General features: G+C 39.4%; 2 protein-coding genes and 1 long non-coding RNA gene across 3 annotated transcripts in view; 1 reads left to right on the forward strand and 2 right to left on the reverse strand.

Annotated features, from left to right (window-relative positions):
- The window catches only part of RFC1 (replication factor C subunit 1), a 35,908-nt gene extending 22,107 nt beyond the window's left edge, over window positions 1-13,801 (forward strand). The window contains exons 8-25 of the mRNA XM_035325996.1: window positions 213-297; window positions 388-581; window positions 1,652-1,759; window positions 2,311-2,490; window positions 3,065-3,169; window positions 4,340-4,733; window positions 5,649-5,758; window positions 7,236-7,350; window positions 7,735-7,823; window positions 8,712-8,849; window positions 9,288-9,383; window positions 9,555-9,653; window positions 10,108-10,262; window positions 10,380-10,497; window positions 11,445-11,590; window positions 12,124-12,337; window positions 12,888-13,079; window positions 13,281-13,801. Coding sequence (XP_035181887.1) covers window positions 213-297; window positions 388-581; window positions 1,652-1,759; window positions 2,311-2,490; window positions 3,065-3,169; window positions 4,340-4,733; window positions 5,649-5,758; window positions 7,236-7,350; window positions 7,735-7,823; window positions 8,712-8,849; window positions 9,288-9,383; window positions 9,555-9,653; window positions 10,108-10,262; window positions 10,380-10,497; window positions 11,445-11,590; window positions 12,124-12,337; window positions 12,888-13,079; window positions 13,281-13,376 — 2,634 coding nt within the window. The 3' untranslated portion in view covers window positions 13,377-13,801. The remainder of the gene's footprint in view (window positions 1-212; window positions 298-387; window positions 582-1,651; window positions 1,760-2,310; window positions 2,491-3,064; window positions 3,170-4,339; window positions 4,734-5,648; window positions 5,759-7,235; window positions 7,351-7,734; window positions 7,824-8,711; window positions 8,850-9,287; window positions 9,384-9,554; window positions 9,654-10,107; window positions 10,263-10,379; window positions 10,498-11,444; window positions 11,591-12,123; window positions 12,338-12,887; window positions 13,080-13,280) is intronic.
- Window positions 13,802-13,898: 97 nt separating this feature from the next.
- WDR19 (WD repeat domain 19) overlaps window positions 13,899-20,525 on the reverse strand; it is a 40,405-nt gene continuing 33,778 nt past the window's right edge. Inside the window, exons 31-37 of the mRNA XM_035325994.1 lie at window positions 20,112-20,236; window positions 19,913-19,994; window positions 19,000-19,150; window positions 17,735-17,858; window positions 15,970-16,046; window positions 15,282-15,402; window positions 13,899-14,351 (exon numbers count right to left, since the gene is read on the reverse strand). Of these exons, the coding sequence (XP_035181885.1) occupies window positions 15,288-15,402; window positions 15,970-16,046; window positions 17,735-17,858; window positions 19,000-19,150; window positions 19,913-19,994; window positions 20,112-20,236 (674 nt within the window). The 3' untranslated portion in view covers window positions 13,899-14,351; window positions 15,282-15,287. The remainder of the gene's footprint in view (window positions 14,352-15,281; window positions 15,403-15,969; window positions 16,047-17,734; window positions 17,859-18,999; window positions 19,151-19,912; window positions 19,995-20,111; window positions 20,237-20,525) is intronic.
- On the reverse strand, window positions 16,394-17,009 carry LOC118166827. The gene is made up of 2 exons (XR_004750741.1): window positions 16,501-17,009; window positions 16,394-16,461 (listed from the first exon to the last, which is right to left on the reverse strand). It is a non-coding gene; the product is annotated as an uncharacterized LOC118166827 (long non-coding RNA).

The following is a 20,525-nucleotide window of genomic DNA, read 5'->3' on the forward strand; positions in this document are numbered from 1 at the left end:
AATAGTTATGTGCATGGCTGAGCATAGAATTTGCACATCTTTGATAGAGTCTGTTATTATGACTTGTGGTAGGGATCAGTGTGTGTGTGTCTTTTTTTTGTTAAGTACATCAGGTTGAATGACACACCTACAGAAGAGAAACCTAACAGGTCTGGACTTAATGGTAACATGGGACATGGCATCTCTGACTTTGGCATTGTTTGTTCACTTAGGCTCGGAGGGATTCGGAAGAGCAGGTAGTACTGAGCATCAAGAGCAGTCCTAACGTGACAGACAGATACAAGCAATCTCAAAGAGGTAAGACTCTAATATTATAGATTTGATGAAATGTTCTGAATTTTCAATTAGATACATTCTTATGTATGTGCTCTCCTCTGTTCTTTAAAGTGAAAGAAGCAGAACAGTCGACTGATAAGACCTTGCCATTGAAACCCACCTCTAAGCTTGCGGCTCTGAAACGAAAAGAAGAGATTGCTGAAAAGGAAAGAGGCACTCGAAGTTCAGTATCAAAAGAAAAACTTCAGGGAAAAGAAGAGAAGAAAACACCAAAGAAAGAGAAAATTTCTCCCAAGAAGGCTGAGGTAGGAGCTATCCATAGGTATTTAGTTAGCTTGGTAGAGTTCACAGGAAAACGGTTTTCAGTTATTGTTTATATATCACTGTCACTTGGTACTTTGTTTGAATCTTCCAGGTGACTTTAAAATCTTACCAGCATACAAGTTTCTAGCAATTGTAGAAATGTAGTAAAGAAATTGGCTGGAAAAATATAAACTGAATGCATCAAAGAACTGAGAGTTCATTAATGCTCACTAAAGTGTGCATGTACACTGAAAAATGAATTCACCACCCTTTCACATTTAATTTTCCTGAAAATTTGCAGAATGTAGGAATTCTGCTACTTGACTAGTGAGTGAAACTTCTTACGTGAGTGTAGGTGACCTTGTGAATGTTATACCGCTGCTAAAAATCAATGCCACTATCTTTCGTTTTTTCCTTCTCCCTTTCATCTCCAATTTCATTTTCCTGAAATATGTTTCTTATATTTCTACATAATATGTTAACAATAACTTAGTGTTCTCTTTACTGTCTGATTCAGTAACTGTAATTACCGAACATATTCCATAGTGGCCACTTAACAATGTACTTTTTAATACTAAATACAAAATAGCACATTTTTCTGACATTTAAATAACAGTTGTAATTGGGAGGGAGAGCCTGCAAGTGTTCCTGCTGAGCTTTAAATAGATTTTTACAAATAAAAAGCTTAGATGTCTTAAGTAGAAATACTAAAAAGATTTTATGGAAGTGTAAATCTTACCAATACCTGATCATCATTCTGGAATCAAGTAGGATGTGAATTTAAAGCAACAATTTATTAATAAAGTGACTATGTATATGCAGAATGCAGATGAATGTACTGAGAATAAAGGTTGGGTACAGTGTTTTTAAATTAAAACAAAACCCCCAAGCCAAAAACCTGAGCTTTGTATTCATTGGCAATAAGTTAAAAAAACATGTAAACTTCCTTTTTCTTTGTTGCATAAAAATGACTTAAATTGTGATGCTTGTGTTTATTTCATTGCTTTTTTAATGTACCATATATGTATTTTTTATATGTACCATATATTTATCTATTTTTCTTTTGCCTAAGTCTGTAAGTCCTGAGGACTCTGAAAAGAAGCGTAACAATTATCAAGCCTACCGAAGCTTCCTTAATCGTGAGGGTCCAAAAGCTCTGGGTTCCAAAGAGATACCTCAAGTAAGTTTGGCTACAGTAGAATTTCTATGTGTAGCAGTGGTGTGCATCATAGACTTCCCTCCAGTTCTTAAGTGATCTAACAAGTATCAGCTAAACTATTTAAACTGGCACATATATTTTTTTTTTCAAATAGCAGGTATATATTGGGAAACAAGCTAAACCAGAATGCAAAACAGTGACTATGTGAAAGGAAATATACTGAGAAATGAAACTCAGTACCTGGTTTGTAAAGCCATTAAGATGGAAAATAGTTGTTGGTCTTAAAGTTTTAAGTCAGTCAGTCTGTCAGTCCTTTAACGCTGTGCTTCAAGCACAGCATGTTAGTCACACGTGTGATAGGGATGGGTAAACTGTGAAGCTCTGTTGGTAGCTACTCCTTTTAATAGTTTTTGAACTTCTACAGCTACTCCCTATATTCAGGCAGGTTAGGTTCATTTTTAAAGTTGCATTGAGCACTTGACATGGTAGAAGTTTAAAAAGGTTTGTGGTGAGAGGGGTATTTATAGAATTGCATCAGTTAATGGCATTTTCTACAATGTTACGGTTCTCAGGGAGCTGAAAACTGCTTGGAAGGCCTGACATTCGTAATTACAGGAGTTCTGGAGTCTATTGAAAGAGATGAGGCCAAATCTCTGATTGAACGTTACGGAGGAAAAGTAACTGGGAATGTCAGCAAGAAGACGAACTACTTGGTTATGGGACGAGATTGTGGCCAATCTAAATGTGAAAAGGTGAGTAGTGTTGTGCCTGAGCTAAGCAGAAGTGAAAATGTGAATTTTGTATATTACTGTGTTGATTTCCAGTATCTCCTCTGAAAGGGAGTGCTACAAATAAAATTTATGTTAAAAAGGAAAAGTTACCTAGTATGGTTTAGGGCTTTGCTTTATTTATGCCATAAATATAAATATACATATGAAACTGTAACATAGGGGAGGTTCAGGCTGGGAATCAGAAAAAGGTTCTTCACAGAGAGGGTGGTCGGGAACTGGGACAAGCTCCCCAGGGCAGTGGTCATGGCACTGAGCCTGTTAGAGCTGAAGTGTTTGGGCAGTGCTGTCAGACATGGGATCTCATTTTTGTGTGGTTCTAAGGGGACACGGGAGTTGGACTCAATGATCCTTGTGGGTCCCTTCCAAGTTGGGATTTTCTATGACTTACATATACATACACACGTTAATGACAACAATATAACCAAAACAGATTTTTGTTGCTCTTATTTTATGTTCCTAAACATAACCTTTACTGAAAAGGATTTTGAAGTGAATAACATAGATCTCATTTACCTCTTAATTCTTATTTTCCCAGGCATCGGCTTTAGGGACAAAAATTATTGATGAGGATGGCCTATTTGATCTTGTTCGAACTATGCCAGGCAAAAAGTCCAAATATGAGTTGGCAGCTGAATCAGAGGTTTGTTACAAACTCAGTTGTGTGTTGTGTGTGGTTCCCCAAATTGCAGGGAGCTTTGATCTCTTGTTCTATGGACAGCAAACCTATGATTTGATCTACCAGGTTAAAAGTATTGAAAATGAAAAAAAAATAAAAAATAAAAAATTACTTGTGCTTTAAGGATTCTGCTTCAGAGAGGTAAGGTTTATTCTAATCAGACATCTTGTATTTTTAGGTATCTGACTGATGGAGTAATCATGTCTTCTTAGATTACTTCAGTTTTCAACACTGAGCCTTTGTTTGTTCTTTGATATATGGTAGCTGGAAAGGCCAATTAAAAACTTCTACTGGAAACATGGGACAGCTACTTGTAAACCATGTGTATAGATAATGGATTTAATCTTTATGTGGTACTTACTGTAAAAAACAGTAATAAGGTTTTTATGCACAATGAAATCTAGCCTGTAGTGGCTGATAAAATGTTATTAAAAGTTCAGTTAGCTCTAACATGCTTGATGTTCAGTATAGATGCTGCTTTGTTGTTTCTGATGCAGCTGTGAATTGTGTGTAGATACTATTGGTACCTTCAGGAAAAGCAACTCTACGCCTGTACTATCTAATTACTTTAATTCCCTTTTGAATTGTTTTGGGCCGAGTACTTTCAGCTTATTTTTAAATGACAACTGTGGTTCTCTTTAGCCAGTGTGCTTGAAGAGTACTTCATTTATGGAACACAGTTTGTTCCCCGTTCTTGCTCCCTTCATCCTGTTCCTGGCGTGGTTTTTTTTGTGTTCAAGCATGGAAGTGTTGCTCTGAGAGCTGCACTTCCACTTCATGTGTGTCTGATGGCCCGTTCTTTATACCTTGTCAGTCATCCGTTTTGGATTATTTTGTTTAATGACATGTCAGGCTCAGTGAGTAAGGAGACTGCTGGAACTCTTACTATTCTTGGAATGCCCAGAATGTTTCCTGCCTCTTTCGTGGGCTGTGCTACAGAACCAGGTGACATTGTGTTTAACAGTGGTTTATTTTTCAAAGAACACTTTTTGATCTCTTGAAAGTTTTTTAAATCAATACAGAAGATTTGTTACTTTTTTAAGCACTAGTGCATATGTGCAAACATAGCATGTTTGTTTAATGTATTTGTTCTGGAAAATTTTCTTCTATTTTCTTATCTTTTGTTTTCCTAAGGCAAAGAAAACAGAGTTGAGACAGAAAAAGACACCACAGAAAACTGAAGCTGGAAAAAAGAATTTTAGCCCCCTCAACAGGGAAGCTGATATTAAAAAAAGAAATTCTACTCCTGAGAAGGGAGCTACCTTCAAATCTGCTAAGAAAGAAACTGCTGCCATTCGAAAGCTTACAGACTTTAAACAGCAAACAGCGGAGAAGAAAGAAGTCCCAGAACCGAAGGGGAACTTGGTCTCTCAGATTGAAAATGGAATAGAGAGATTGCTGTGGGTGGATAAATACAAGCCTACATCTCTCAAGGCAATCATTGGACAGCAGGGTGAGCAAAGCTGTGCCAATAAACTTCTGCGATGGCTCCGAAACTGGCGCAAGAATACCTCAGAAGATGGACAAGGTGACCAGCACGGTTAACTTCTCTGCTCTTCCATGCCAGTCACGCTGCTTGGTTCTGTGTGCTGATATGGGTCCTCTGGGAGAGGGGAGCAACTCCAGAAATCAGGAATGAGTGTAAAGTCAAGTGCATTTTTAGCAGCAGTTGAGCACAAGGGTTTTTGTTGAAGCAGTTGCTCACTTATCCCTTCCACTTCCCCCCAGAAACAGAACAGCAAACTGTCTAAAGATAGTTTTTTTTAGAAATGTGTAATTTTCTTAAATGTGACTATTTCCAAAATAGACTAAAATAAGCTGGCAGCGTATGTACACATACATACATACATGCATTATTTATCTGTGTGTATAAATATAAAATACACACAAAATGCCCTCACATTCAGTCTGTTGAATTAGTTTTCACTGTGAGTAGTGCTAGCTAGTGCTGATCTGTGTATGCTTGGGGGGAAAAAGCAGAATAGCAGTACGTCTAGAGGGCTGTCATCACATCTGGAGGAAGAGATTAATTGTTAAGGCCCTGGTTCTTTGTCAAGTAGCCACTGTCATGCATAGTACACAATCCTGGAGATAGTTTTTTTTGTGTGTGTGTGTGTGATAAAATAGCATGCAAGCTTCACTGCAATAGGTAGTGGGATTTTTTGTGGTGTATTTTTTTGTTCTTTGTTATGATGTGGCTGTGAGGAAATGGCTGAAGTAGTTAACATTTTTCAGTTTAGAATCTCTGCAAATTTTACCTAATATGACTTAAGCTGCTTTTCCCCATATGCTTAGGATGTAGATGTGCATGTATTTTTTTAATACTTACATCAATCCTCAAACGCAGAACTCAGTAATAGTTGATGTCCCTAAAGATTTCCATGATGTGTTCAGATTATTTGGTAATACATATGTAGATAAAACCTGGAATCTTCTTTTATAGCAAAGGCCAACAAGCTTGGAGGCAAAGATGATGGTATTAGTTCTAAAGCAGCATTACTTTCCGGTCCACCTGGAGTTGGTAAAACTACTACAGCTGCTTTAGTTTGTAAGGTAAGTCCACATTAATAGTTGTTCCCAGGAGTATTTGTTTTGATTCTTACTTGGGTTGATTCTGTAGCTGGATGTGTGCAGGTGGCTATCCCCTAAATTACCAGGTTCTGTTCCCAGCCTAGCTCCACCTGGTCAGAACAGGTTTACAGGTGGCTCAGGGAGGGCCACGAGGGTGAGCAAAGGGCTGGAGCACCTCTCCTATGAGGGCAGGCTGAGGGAGGTGGGGTTGTTCGGCATGGAGAAGATAAGGCTCTGGGGAGACCTTACAGCGACCTTCCACTACCAAAAGGGGGCCTACAGGTACAGGAAAGCTCTGGAAGGACGTTGCCAGGGAGTGTAGGGATAGGACAAGGAGTAATGGCCTTAGACTAAAAAAGGGTAGGCTTAGAGTAGATACAAGGAAGACATTCTTTACTTTGACAAGTTTCCTTGATTGTGATTTCTTTTTTAATATCTATCAAAGCTATCTCTCCCAGAGCTATTCAAATACACGTCTCTTTAGGATGAGAGAAGTTGACAGGGCAGGTGTCTGTTACTAAATCTGGATTTAGGAATTTGTTGTGAACTTAGTGTGATAGTGTGTTCAACTGTTTCATGACAGTCAGCTGGGGATTCCATACTGTAAAAAAGCCCTTAAAGCAAAGTATTAGTACTGACTTTATAAATCATTTTGTTCTTAAGTGACTTACAAGAACTCTCTTAAAATACGATATTTAGAATTAGCTGCTGTCTGGACTTTGTGCTGGGTGTGCTGACTTGGGCTCATTTCTACACTAGCGTGGTATTTTTGTCTTTAGTTTGCAACTTAGCTTGCTCACAGCTGCCTCAGGTCTTCAGAGTGTTTCACTGTGCTCCCCAGACACAATTGACAAAACTGGGTTATGCAGACCCCAAGAACAAAGCTGTGCGCAGTGCACTGCTGCGGTGTGGCATGCCCCTGGCGGGAGAGTTTGCTGATAAAGGAGCAGCTGGGTTGAGGTCATGAAGGGAGTGACAGGCAGCCCAGCCCTGCTGTGAAGTGGTCAGGCTGCTGGGAGACCTATGATCTGTTAAATAGTTAAAAGTTTTTCTTTCCAACAGCTTTCAGAGGGATGTGGCATGTTTCTTCTCTTGCCTGAACACAAGATTTTAATACGCATCTGTAGATAGTACAGAGCTTATTCAGCCTCAGCTCATAGTTCTGTTCTGTCCCTTGTGGCAGTTCTGTTAATCTTTCACAGCTAAATATGTGCCTCTGACTTCTTCATGTAAAAATTGTGTGTTCTTTGGGGCACATCTGTTCCATGTCCTGTTGTAAGTATTTTTGGAGTGTGAGAGAAAAGTAGTATAAAGGGAGAAGGAAATCAAAGCCACAAATTAGATCTGGAAATGCTGTTAGAAGAGCTTTCTTCTTGAACTCTGAAAATGCTGTTTTTAATTGAGTATGCTTATGCTATTCTCACTGATCTGCGTTCTCATTTTTGTGTGTCTGAACTAGGAACTGGGGTATAGCTATGTGGAGCTGAACGCCAGTGACACTCGAAGTAAGAACAGTCTAAAGGAAGTAGTTGCTGAATCGCTTAACAACACCAGCATCAAAGACTTCTGTTCTGGTACGTCTGTTGTTTGAAGGAGGATTCTTCTTGTGCTAAGTGTCTGGTTACAGGAGGGACAGAGCTTCCTTACTGCACAGCAGTGTTAGGAAGAGAATCAGTTGTTAATCAGCACAAACTACTAAGGAGCTCTGCAGTTGCTCCTGTGATGCGTGGGGTTTAATTCTTGGAAGATAGACAATGCCAGCTCTATTCTGTGAACGTAAATTCTGCATCAGCAAGTGGTAGAAAAAGAATGAAAGGTTCATCAACACTTTGGTTGTGTGGGTTGGGTTCACATCAGAATGAAGTGTGGGGTCAAACTCCGAGCAAGCCCCTATTTTATTCCTGGGGGAATAAAATACTCTATTACAATCTCATTCTCTTGTCCATATTCATTTTCAGGCACATCCTCATCAGTTAGTGGGAAACATGTATTGATCATGGATGAAGTGGATGGTATGGCAGGCAATGAAGACAGAGGAGGGATTCAGGTGAAACTGCTACATTTACTAGCTAATGCCATTGCTAAGCATGCACACCATATTTCATGCCAGTCTGCTGTCCTCAGCCTGTGGTCTGTAGAGTCTCCAGAGTACAGTTCTCCAGAGTGTACCTATTTTAGAAGTTTGTCCTTCGGACTTTGGAAGTCTGAAATAACTATGGAGTGGCACAGGTGGAGAAAAGACATTTCTGTTTTTAAAAACAAAACAAAAAGAAAACCACAGCCAAAACCACCCAATTTGACCCAAGGTCTCTGCAACTGGTACTTGTTCTCTTCAGCAACTCAGGTTTTAGCTTCTGAAGATTTCCTGTGGTTATGTGCAGTACTTTGACAATTAAGGGCATACAGACCTTTAGCTCAAATACAGGTATTTATGTTGCAAGAATCTGAAACTGATTTTCACCTCCATTAGAGCAAAGTTTGCTTTGGTAAGTCCACCAAAGCTGAAGCCTCAGGGCTGAGCTCTTTGCGCTTCCTTATTGTTTGTGGCAAGGTGTGTTTGAAAAGCAGAGTGCTCCCCCTGGGCATGCACAGACTAGGTCAAACTGATCTTTGGATGAACTCGTCTAGTCCTGGTGGACAGCTATACTCTGGACTATTTATCTTTGTTGCTTCTTGAAAAATGGTCAAAACACAATCGCTGTTAGTGGAAGCAGATGGATGCATCAACACTACTGCAGCTGAATAGAGTAACAAGCAGATAAAGTAGGAAAAGGGGGGCAAAGTTTTCAGTGTGGAAATTACAGTAGGAAGTATTTTATAGGCTTGAATCTGACAAGGATATGATTTAAGGCAGGGACTGATGCTGCTTGGTATGACATCTTAATCATTCTTCTGAGGTATCTGATGCGATCATTGTAATGTGTTTAAATTGCAGGAGTTGATCGGTTTGATTAAACACACAAAAATACCCATCATCTGCATGTGTAATGATCGAAACCATCCTAAAATTCGTTCCTTGGTCCACTACTGTTTTGATCTTCGTTTTCAGAGACCTCGTCTAGAGCAGATTAAGGTAAGACGGATGGCTCTATGGGCTACACTGAATTACCATCAGCAACTTCTGTCTCCATGTGGCAGAAATCATACAGAATTGGAAATATTGCTTGAAACTTAATGGATTATTTCACTGAGTATCTCTGCTTTACCAGCTGGGTTGTCTAATTCTTTGGGAAGAAAGACTCAAGGATTACAAAGCCTTTCAGATTAAGAAGACTATCTTAAATACATCCAAAGATTTTTTTTTTAGATGATCGTTTATGGTTTTTTTACGTTTTACGTTTTTTATACCAATGAGAAGGGCTGATTTCTATTTTGAAAGAAAACTATTTAAACTATATTTGATTCAAAAAAAGGAAAAAATGCAACTCTCTGTGTCAATGTGTTCTGTAGGTGAAAAGAATTAATGGGAATTCTCTGGTGACAATTTCTCAGAGAATTGTATGTGTTACAGGGTGCCATGATGTCTATTGCGTATAAAGAAGGCTTAAAAATTCCACCACCTGCTATGCATGAGATAATCCTGGCAGCCAATCAAGACATCAGACAGGTCAGTGCCGGTTCAGCATTATCAATTCAGAGAAGTATGAAGAAGTCCTTGACTTCAGTGTGGTATTTGAATGATAGTATTAGGTATAGGGATCCTGCTTTTTTTCTGCTCAAGTCTTAGTCTTTCATTTAAGTGCTTTTATGCTACCAAATTGTCACTCTTGTTCTACAGGTTTTGCATAATCTTAATATGTGGTGTGCAAAAGATAAATCATTGACTTATGATGAGGCCAAAACAGATGCCAGCAGAGCTAAAAAGGATATCAAACTGGTGAGTGTAAAATACTGGACTGGCTTTTATTTGTGATATTTTGATATAAATACTGGGCTTTATAGACATCTTCTGAAATAAAGTGCTAATAGCCTAGATACAAAGAACTGACTAATGCTTTGAGTACATGTCAAGCTTGCCACAGACAGTTGAAGAGCAGTAAGTCCAGGACTGAGTATATTTTTGATACACTGGGCTTCTAAGTAAGATGTAATCATGAAGCTCATACTTCACACTTTGATTCCTCCCTTAGGAGAAATTTAACGTCAAAAGTAAAACTCAGTTCTCAAAACAGGCAAAGCACTATTCATAAAGTACATTTAAATGTAGAATAAAGAACATTGAGCTTGTACTGCTGAGTCCAGATACTGTTGGGTGCAATCACTGTAGTAATTCTGTGCTGTGTCTTAGTGTTTGACTTGCAACTGAGTGACTTCTTGAAATATTTACTTAGGGCCCTTTTGACGTTGTCCGGAAGGTTTTTGCTGCTGGAGAGGAAGCTTCTCGTATGTCTCTTATAGACAAATCCGACCTTTTCTTCCATGACTATTCCCTAGCACCTCTTTTTGTCCAAGAGAACTATGTACATGTGAAACCGGCAGCTGCTGGGTGAGTTAGTCTATACCTTAAATTGCCAGAGTTTCATGCCGAGGAGTAAAATTAGACTAAAAACTATCTATCTGGATATTTCTGCTATGTAATAAAATCAACTTTTTTTTTCTTCAGAGGAGATCTGAAAAAGCACTTGATGCTCTTGAGTAGAGCAGCTGATAGTATATGTGATGGTGACCTAGTGGACAAACAGATTCGTAGCAAGCAAAACTGGAACCTTCTACCAACACAGGTGACTGTTCAATGCTCATTTTGTGTGCTTTATGGTATGGCTGTGCTTTATGGTATGGCTGTGCAGTATACAAGGCTGATCCCTCAAAACTGAGGTTTCAGTGTAATTTCATGACCTATTATAGCTCATACTTCATGTAGTATTCTTCTGTTCTGCTGGAGAGTAGAGGAGTTTCCACATAAGCACAAGGTTGAACCCATGCTGTCTCATTAAATGAAGTCTCTGAAACATTGAAAAGCTTAAACCTTCTTTATAAAGTGTGGGAACGTGTGGTATGTACAAATTCTGACACATGGTTACAAGCCTACTGGTTTTGTTTCCTATTCCAGCCTTTTACCAGGACAGTATTTTTCCTAAAGTACAGAGGACTGAAGCTTCTTCACTGTACCTCTTTCAGTGGCAAGATTTGTGCTTAAAGGCTCATGTCTGGCACCAGAGAATGTATGATAGATAAAGCTGGAAAGGACCTCAGGAGGTCACAAAGTGCATGCTCTCCCTGCTTAGTGCAGGTCCAAGTAGACAAGTTGCTAGTGTAGCTTTGTACTAGAGATCTCTACGTAGTTGTGTTCTTTTGAAATATCTCCCTCACCACGTCTGTCTACTGGAGAGGATAGCACTTGTTTGTGTGAAGTCAGCTGTCTGTGTGACTGTACTTGGAACTGGACAGGAGAAACAAGCCATTTTAAATAAAGGCTTTTAAAAACCCAGACCACTTCACAGCTATTTTAGAACATAACAAATAGGGTAGTACAAGAGATGAAGCTGTAACCTAAAAATGGTAGAATGTAGAAGAGAAACAAGCAAGGTTCTCTTAAAACTCGCTGTGTAGTCAGGAGCTGTCTGTATTCACCTACCTACTTTCAATGAAACAAGTGGAGTAGTATGTCTTGGTGTCAGACTAAATTCGTTGTGATTTAAGTTTGGCATGTATGTTACTCTTTTTTCAGGCTATTTATTCGAGTGTTCTCCCTGGGGAGCTGATGAGAGGTTACATGTCCCAGTTTCCTGTCTTTCCCAGCTGGCTGGGGAAATTTTCATCAACAGGCAAACACGAACGTATTGTCCAAGAACTGGCAATGCACATGAGTCTCAGGTAGTACTGACTCTTCTTTTCTGGTTTATATCAGTAGGGATATCTGGTTTTCCTGTAGCTCATTGCCTACCAGTAATTCTTTCCTGCACTTGGTACAAGTTTAAATGTATATTCTAGGAATACCCTTGTGTTGTTGGTGACATTTTCTTAGCATTAATCTGGACTGCGGGCCCTTCTAGTATAGTTAACTGACTCTTTTTGGAGACTTTTTCCCTTCTTTTGTTTTATGTTGGGTTGTATTATCCCTGCCCATGGCAGGAAGGTTAGAACTACAGATTATCTTTAAGGTCTCTTCCAACCAGAGCCATTTTATGATTCCCCAGACTTTCTTTGGTGTTCTTGGGTGCTGAATTCCTTGCACCAGGTTATCCCTAATCCAGGTATTGCAAAAGAAATGGCACAACTCAGCTTGCAGTTAACTCTTAAGGCAGCTGATTATCCATTTGGTGAGAGCCCACCTACAGGTTCGTTGCGTTTAGAAGCGAGCTGTCAGTTGCTGTAGAGATTTACTTCTCTCTTTCAATTTGACAAAGAACGCAGATGTGCAAGAGGACAGTAAACATGGAGTATTTGTCTTATCTGCGGGATGCACTTGTCCAACCTTTGAAAGACTTTGGAGCAGATGGTGTACAACAAGCTATAGCTTTCATGGACTCTTACTGCCTGATGAAAGAAGACATTGAAAATATCATGGAAATCAGCATGTGGGGAGGCAAACCCAGTCCTTTTTCAAAGCTGGATCCCAAGGTAAAAAAAAAAAAAAAACTAGTAAATTCTTTTCCTTATCTTACATATTTTAAAAAGAAATTTTACAATGATAGTCATGGTATGGATATGCTGTTGAAAGGCTGAAGCTGGGGAAGATGCAAATAAATAATCTTATTAACTATAACTTGAGACCATGGAAGGCCTTGGCAGCTCAGCTCTCAGGCATGCTACTAAGGGTTTGGGGACATGTCCTAAAAGATAAAGGCTGTGCTTGATTCAGCAGCCTTTCATGCTGCCCCTGAGGTAGAGGATCACTGGGAGTCAGCTGTGTTGGGGGCATAGTGGGAAGTGGAACAGAAGGGAAAGGGAAAGCAGGATTGTGCAGGTGCTTCCTGCATGCAGGCTCCTGACTGCAAGCTGTATCAGCTTCTTGCACTGCTCTTGAATGCTTTCCTGTATCCTTTTGTAAAAAAAAAAAAAAAAAAAAAAGCCTTTGGGTCACATCACCCCAAAGGAAAGGTGATGTAGACTCTTGGCTAGAGAGTTGGTTAGCTAAGCTAATGCTCCGTGTCTCCTTACCACCTCACAGGTCAAAGCTGCCTTTACACGTGCCTACAACAAAGAGGCACATCTGACTCCGTATTCCCTTAATTCTGTGAAGACATCTAAAAGGCAGTCAGGATCTTTGGCAACCTCTGAACTGAGTGAAGACCTGAATGTGGATGAGATCCAGTCTGATGAGGATGAGCAAGACAGTGTTGAAAGCGATGCGATGATTAAGGTGACTTAGTTTCCTCAGTGCTAAACTACCACACATTTTAGACATTTTAGTTAACTAAAAAAAAAGTTGTGATCCCTGGAAGGGGAGGGGAGAGATGGATAAATTCCCCCTCCCCCCGCATTTTCCCCCATTGATTGCATTTTTGACACATGCTTTTTGTCAGGTTACAGCTGCATTTTAAACTGTCCACTTTGTTTGTAGCAAAAAAAGGCGAAGTCTTCCAAGCTGCCAAAAAGAGAGAAAAATGAAGAACCAACAAAAAAAGAAGGGAAAAGGAAGGAGAAAACAAGACATTAAAAACAATCTTGCTCTGGATGTGGCTTTGCTTATCTAACTTCTGTCAGGAACATGAATGCTCCAGGGATGTAGCTGGGAAAGTAGAACCAGCGCGTTGAAAATGCTCCTCTTATAGAGGTGATGTAGCTACTTATTCTCACACTATGCAGTGCTGTACTTACTCTTAACATGCTACGTTACAAGCTATAAATGTTCTTATAAAACAAAGGCAGGGTGCATGAACATGATACAGATGTGATACTTAGTTTCCTGGTGTTTTTGCTAAGTCTTCCTAGGACTTCCATTTTTTATAAATCCCCTGTTATTATGTGGTGAAATCTTGTAAATAGTACATGATGCAAAAAATCTGATTTGCGTATTTGTACATTATAGGAATTAAGCAGTATATAAGATTACAATAAAAGGTGTTTCACACAAGTTTTTTTTAAAATCTTGCTTAAGTTCCTGGAATATTTGTCTCTCTCCTTTCCTTTTGAGGTTCTGGCTTTTCTGCATCTGTCAGGATGTGGTTATATTTTTTTCCCCTAGCTTTACTTTTGCTTAGAGACGCAGAAAAGCAGTGAGGGATGTAAGCACTGCCTCTTCAAAGTTTGGAACTAAATGTTTTATCTTTAATCAAAGCGAGAACAGAGTATCTAACTACTAAGAACTGTTTAACAGACACTGTTAAATAGAAATTAGTGATTAAAAACTCACTTGATGTTGGATAAGAGAACACTCTGGTCTTCTGCCACCCACATCACACGGTGCCCCTTGCCTTTGGTGCAGATGAAATGTAAGTTGTGCTTGGTAAGATCTTAATTTAATCAATGGGGTTTATTACTATAATAAATCAAAGTACAAAATTTATCAAAAGCTAAATATTTACAGATTATCACAAAATAGAAGTGATATGGTTGTTGTTAAATCCCAGTGGAGAAAATGCGTAATGCAGTGATAGAGTTCCTTGCAGCTTGCTGAACAAAACAGGCTGTTCTGAAAACAAACAAACTGTTAGTCATACCCCACAATGAAGACTGGTAGCAAACTACACAATCTTCTGTGAGCAAATAGAAAAAAGTGATTAAAAATGCAAAAATAAGGTTAGTATGGTGCGTGTGTGTATATATATAAATTCACAATAGCACTTCCTGTTACTTTGTCTTTGTAGCTAAGTTTTCATATAAGGTATCTGCACCAATACATCAGCCTTCAACTGTTACAGTTAAATAAATGGAGAACTTTGTTCATGCATTTTCAGTTACCAGTTCAACAAAACCAATCTACGGGATCCAGGTGTGCAGTACAGACAAAGCCTTGGTTTTATTCTTTGAAGTAAGCATGTCAAGCCAATACTATGTTGCTGTTATCCTGTGATAGCTTCCGTGTTAAATATGTTTGGAACTTACTGTACAGATTGTTTCTCTATTAAGGAAGCCCTACAGCGTAAGATCATGTAACCTGCATTTCAGCTCTGTTCCTTCTAGTTAGCTCTTCCCTCCTCCCATCCTCCTAAAATCTGATGGCTGATCTGTAGAAGGATTTGCTGAGATCTTCAAACTGCTCCCTGTGCTACTAAAACACAGCTGGTGTTCAGGAAGGCATCAAACCAGACTGCTGTAGCTGATAACCTGGTCATAAAGGTAAACTGGTTCCAAAGCCTCACACTGGGAATGATAGAACAGCTAGGTTACTTGCAGTTGCAAAAACTACTGGGCTGTGTGTAGTTGAGTGCAAATGTGACAAATCTGCATCTCAGTGATCTGAGGGATAGAGGCCTAGGCTTTAAGTTAAATTCTTGGAACACTGAGCTTTCCTTGCTGGGGAAGACTTCAAAGGTCTTCTAGAATAAGCCCCATTAAACAAAAACAAGCAAGCAAAAGAACCCAAACCCAATACAACACAAGCACCGTCTCTTGTACGTACCTGAACTTACTGGTCCATGTCTTCCTGTTTGAGGTACTGTGTGCAGTCAGTTATTTTCTTAAGATGAACAATGTTAATTCTTTCAGAACACATTGGACATATATTCTCACTCTGTAACATGCTGTTTTAAAAGAAGGATGACAGATCAAAGGGTAGTTCTAACACAAGCAAACCTGTAACCTATACAACGTAAAAATAAAGGCTAGAGCAATGCCTTGTGCTTCTGTCTAGGTGGAGAAAAGTTTTTTTCTTAACCATTTGAGAACTAACATTGCAATAGGAAGGTCGCTGCTGTTTATGGGGGCATGAGGAAAATGTGGCAGAGCACAAACAAAGCATCGGGGTTGGAATGTAGTTTCTGGAGAAGCAGTTCCTGACTGCAGAACAGCATGTCCAAGGCCATTCCCACACACATTGGTGTTAGGGACCAGTAGTGGGAGTTGTGGTAGCGTGTGCGTATTTTTGTTTTGGTGGCTGCTGCTGTGCCTGGTTCACTAGAAAGTAATGTTCTGGAAGTATGTTTGATGACATGCTCAAGCAAGGGGTTTCTCCCCACCCTCAGAGGCTTTCTTTTTTTTTTTTTTTTTTTAAGTACCAAAGAAAACTGTTTGCTGCTAAACTATGAGCAAACTAACATTGGAATCCATCAACAGAAAAAATGAAATAAATCCCCAAAATCCCAACTTACTTCTTGAATTCTGAATAGAGGGCAGGAAAGTCACAGTGGGGGCAGACTGTCCAGTCATCTTGTACCATGTGCCGGCCCTGCACACAAAGGCAACGCTATTAAAGGGTATGTACTGTCCTGGCAGACTGGGCGCTGAGGTGTCGATCTGTTACTGTGAGAAAGTCTCAGCAACAGCATGCTAAAGGGCATGCTAAAGGTCTTGAAGAATTTAAAAACAAAAACACCACAACAACCCCACCATAATAGTGTTACTTACTGTTTAAGTTCTGTGACTAGAAAAAGCCCTGAATGAGACAGCATTTTCATTGTGATTTGTATTTCTTTTTTTTTAAAGTATTAAATTACCACTTTATTTTAGTTTGGCAATTTTATAATGCTATTTGTAAATCTGCAGAGGGAGGGTTGTTTGTAAATTCAGAGATTTTTTTTTTTATGTGACATTCAAAAAATGTCCCCAAGCCGCATTACCTGAGCCCAGGGGGTTGCATTTGACTGTCAGTCAGCAAGCATAGTGGCAGTCCTGAGACTCACCCCTTGAAGCAGAGATTTCCTTTTTTTTTGGTATGGTTTCCAATTTGCTCTTTACACAGATAATTCTTATAGAGGTTGGTCAACATTATAACGCGCAACAGTGCCTTGAGCTGTATTCAGCCATTTATGCTCTAATATGATATGCAACAGTAAACTCTTTTGATGCTTTCAAAAGATACTAGAAAATTCTGCTGTCCTCATGTTACAAATACCTGTGATGTAATTGAGCTATAACTAAGAGACAGCCTAATTACATGAAATGTACCTGAATGTGTACTTTGGTTTTTGGCTTGCTAAGCTGTGTATTTAAAAATGTGTTTTTTTCCCCTTAAGATAGTGCTTCTGAAATATACTGATCGTAATATTCTGCTAATCCAATAGTTTAAGAAAGAGCTATTAATATCTTTTGTAAGACTGATTCTTTAGTTTTAATAAAGAATGTTTACTTAAGCAGGCACTGAATGTTGGAGTTAATCTGTGATTATTCTGTAATTCTAGTGTGACAAATCACTTCAACCTTGTTAAAGAGTGTTACGCAGTAGCTAACCTCAGTGTAAAGAATTTGTAATGATATTGGTAACACTGAGAGGCATGGCTCTTCCGTTGGGAAATGTACTCCATGCCTCTTCAATATACTGTAAAGAATCCTGAAACAGAAGTTTCAGGGCTTCTCATTTCTGTTAGGATCAGTAGGACTGAAATACCCAACCATTACTTAACCTTGGAAGTGCCCCAGACTTCTGTTACAGTCGGGGCATTGCTAAAAGTGGAGTTTGGAGGAGCCTGTCCCGTTTATAAAAGCAGTGCTGGCCACTTGACGTTCAGGGGAGGAGAGCTGTGCCTTCCCCCAGCACCTGCCCAAAGACCAAAAGGGAACTCCTACATCCACCACTAATGCTCTGCCGTGCACCCGCTGCACCCAACTCTGCATGTGATGGGCGGTCAGGGCAGTCCTGGCACATGAGCCACTGCCTCAGGGAGGTGAAGCCTCCCAGAACCACTCTGATTTTTACTGTCAGCCTTATGGGATGGCACCGTGTAGGTGGCAGCCAAGGACACTGCTGAGTGTTCCTTCATTGATAGCTGAACACGAGTTTCACTCGTGGTAACAGCTTGGAAAAAGCAAACAAACCTCAGCTTGAAACTACTAGCAAAGTGAAGGTTCTATTTTTAACACCTAGAAGGATTTAAAAAAAAAAAAAGCTTTGTGCTCATCATCACCAGCAGCACTCACAGTTGCAATGCAGTAAGGCAGGCTGTTTTTGCACCCGGGACAAAGGAGTTCGCACTCGGGGAGCTGGAACGCGCAATGCGGACAGGCTGTCGTCGGCTCTTCTGCCTCAGTAGTGTCGGGCCGTCTAGAAGTAAGGCAGCAGTGTGACTAAAAATTCAAGCTCTGAACTCAAACAAAGATGTTTTACAATGCTTTTGATACTTAGCAAGTGTTTTTCCTTTTAGTTAGCTGCATGGCTTCCAGTTGCTATTTTCTATTCTACCAGATAATTTCCTGCAATTATCACCTGAGCTTCATCACCATTACATAAAGTCAGAAAGGGGTCAGTCTTTAGTCTAACTGTAAACAACGTAACTTTTTTTCTTTTAAAGCCCTAACATATCACAATACTTTGATATCTTTCTTTCAAAGCTGCTGGTCACAAAGTAACAAGAATTAAAACTGCAATCCTGCTGTGCCAATACCGCATAACAAGCTTGCTTTCTTCAACTGTTTGCCAGAATGCCAGGCTGGATCCAGACATCCCGTACCTTGGTTAAAGGAATGTGGAAGAGAAGGAATTATTTTTTCTTTTTTTTTCAGGTCTTTTATGTGGCCTTCATGTTTAATGTTCTAAGGCATATTCATAGATAAATAATTTAGATTCACTTTTAGCATGTTTTCATATTAGCAATGAATGGGATACATTATTTCTAATGTTTAACCTAGGAATTTTTGAGACAATTAGGTGGCCTCCCATGCTATCTTGATAGTTTGTAGGGAAACTGCTTTCACATACAATTAACCTAAGCATGTCCCTTGCAGTGGCCATTTCTTTTGTCTCCACTTAGGAAATCTGAGGTATGGATAAGCATGATATACTAAGGACAAGTCAACACAACATGTAAAATTGATGTCCTATTTTTAGAAGCTTCCTGGAATTTTCTAGGAATACTAACAAGCAGTAGGGATGGACCGTGCATGAATTGAAAACAAAATGGTTAAAAGACACTAAGCAGGATGGGATAAATGGTTCTCACAGGACAATTCTCTGTTCAGCATGCTCATAAAATACGATGTTGATGCCAGCTCATAAGTAATATTGAGACTTAATATGAGTCAGCATCAAAGAATTCCCGAAGAACTGTGAGACCAAATGACAAGAAAATATAAGGGGTAGGGGGAGCCGGGGCAAGCCTTTAGACCATAGACTTTAGGAGCAAAAATAACATTGCAAGTAAAACCTTGATATTGGGTACACCTGAAAGCAGATTAACACTGCTCACCTGACCATTGCTTCAATTTTCTTTTTGTATTTCGGATCTATTTTATTTCGATACTCAGGTCTCATCAACATGGCAGCAAAATTGAAGGCTGAGTTCTTCAGTCCTGCTCTGTGACACTCAATTACTGTTGAAGTCAAAATTGGTACGATGTCTGCAACAAAATGAAATAATACCAAATATTTATTTACCAATATTAATGTTGAAAACCTTTGAGCTACTAGGACTTAACAAGTATTGATGAAAAATGACAGTATTGGTCTCACAGTGCACAGTTGCGCCCATCTGCAATTCCCGTAACCAAAAAAATGATGTTTTCACCTCTCACTGCCTTGCACTTCTGAAGCTCAGCCTGGCAGCAGGAACGTTTTGATTACAATAGTTTCTCACAAGTCTGGACTACGCTGTTTAAAGACATAATTTGTAATGAAGTATTTGTGAACACTGGCTGTAAAAAGATAAAACAAACTGGGATTACTACTGACCAGGAATTAACTGAAAGGACAGGCTGACCTGTGACACAGAGAAGGGCCTGTGTGCACACGAAGACAGATGCACTTGCTGTCAGTACTGTGGTCGAATGTGACAGGAATCTGCACACAGTGGTATCAGAGAAAATATAACAAAAAATTATATTTTTCAAAAGAAGCCTGATTAAAACCTTGTGATAATGTCACAGAATCGATCAGTTCGTTACATATGATCCTGAGATTTGTGTGTGGCTCAGGCAACTTAGTGTTGCAGTCACAGTGGTTAAGGACACTTTCAGTGATGGGTGAGAAACCCGTATGTAGGAGAGCTGTCCTGTGGAGGAGGGCAGGGCATGCTGACTAGTTCTGTGTGCAGTAAGATCACAGGAGGACACTGTACCTCTAACACAACGGCTAATGAACTCTTCTATGCTGCCAGTACTTACGTGACGGGAACTTGCTGATGTTGTTGGCTACACGTATGAGCATACGCGCTCCCTTCATGTGATCTCCACGTTTCACGTGAGCCTGGAACACAACAAACAGCAAATTAACTGCAGCCTTCAGAGAGTATGCATCTATATGTACACTTCAATAAATCAGAGACTGTGCAACATGTGCAAGCTCAGTTTTTAAGTTCAATACCTTGACTAAAATATAGCTGTGTAGAATCATAAGGTTTGTAGCCATCTCAGAAGGAATTTTAATCTTCTGGGTCTTTAATTCTGAATACATACTGAAAAGAACATCGTGTGCATTTCGGTAGTTTCCTTAAAAACAAACAATACCGGACAGTAAAATTAACTTTTCATAACAATTTATTTACTAATTTCATAAAAAGAAGCTAGACAGAAATCTATATTGACTCTTAGAGCAAAACCTTTGCATGACAATTTCTTTGGAAAGTCGGAAGCAGTTGCTTGTCACAGTATCCTAAACAGTATCAGCCAGGGAGTTAAATGAAAAAATTACACTTGCAGAAGACATCTAAACACTAGCAAAGTACACATGTGGATGGCAATTTTGCATAATAAAACTTTAAAAATGGAAGATGCTGTA

Source organism: Oxyura jamaicensis, chromosome 4, assembly GCF_011077185.1.
Source record: "Oxyura jamaicensis isolate SHBP4307 breed ruddy duck chromosome 4, BPBGC_Ojam_1.0, whole genome shotgun sequence".
NCBI lineage: Eukaryota > Metazoa > Chordata > Aves > Anseriformes > Anatidae > Oxyura > Oxyura jamaicensis.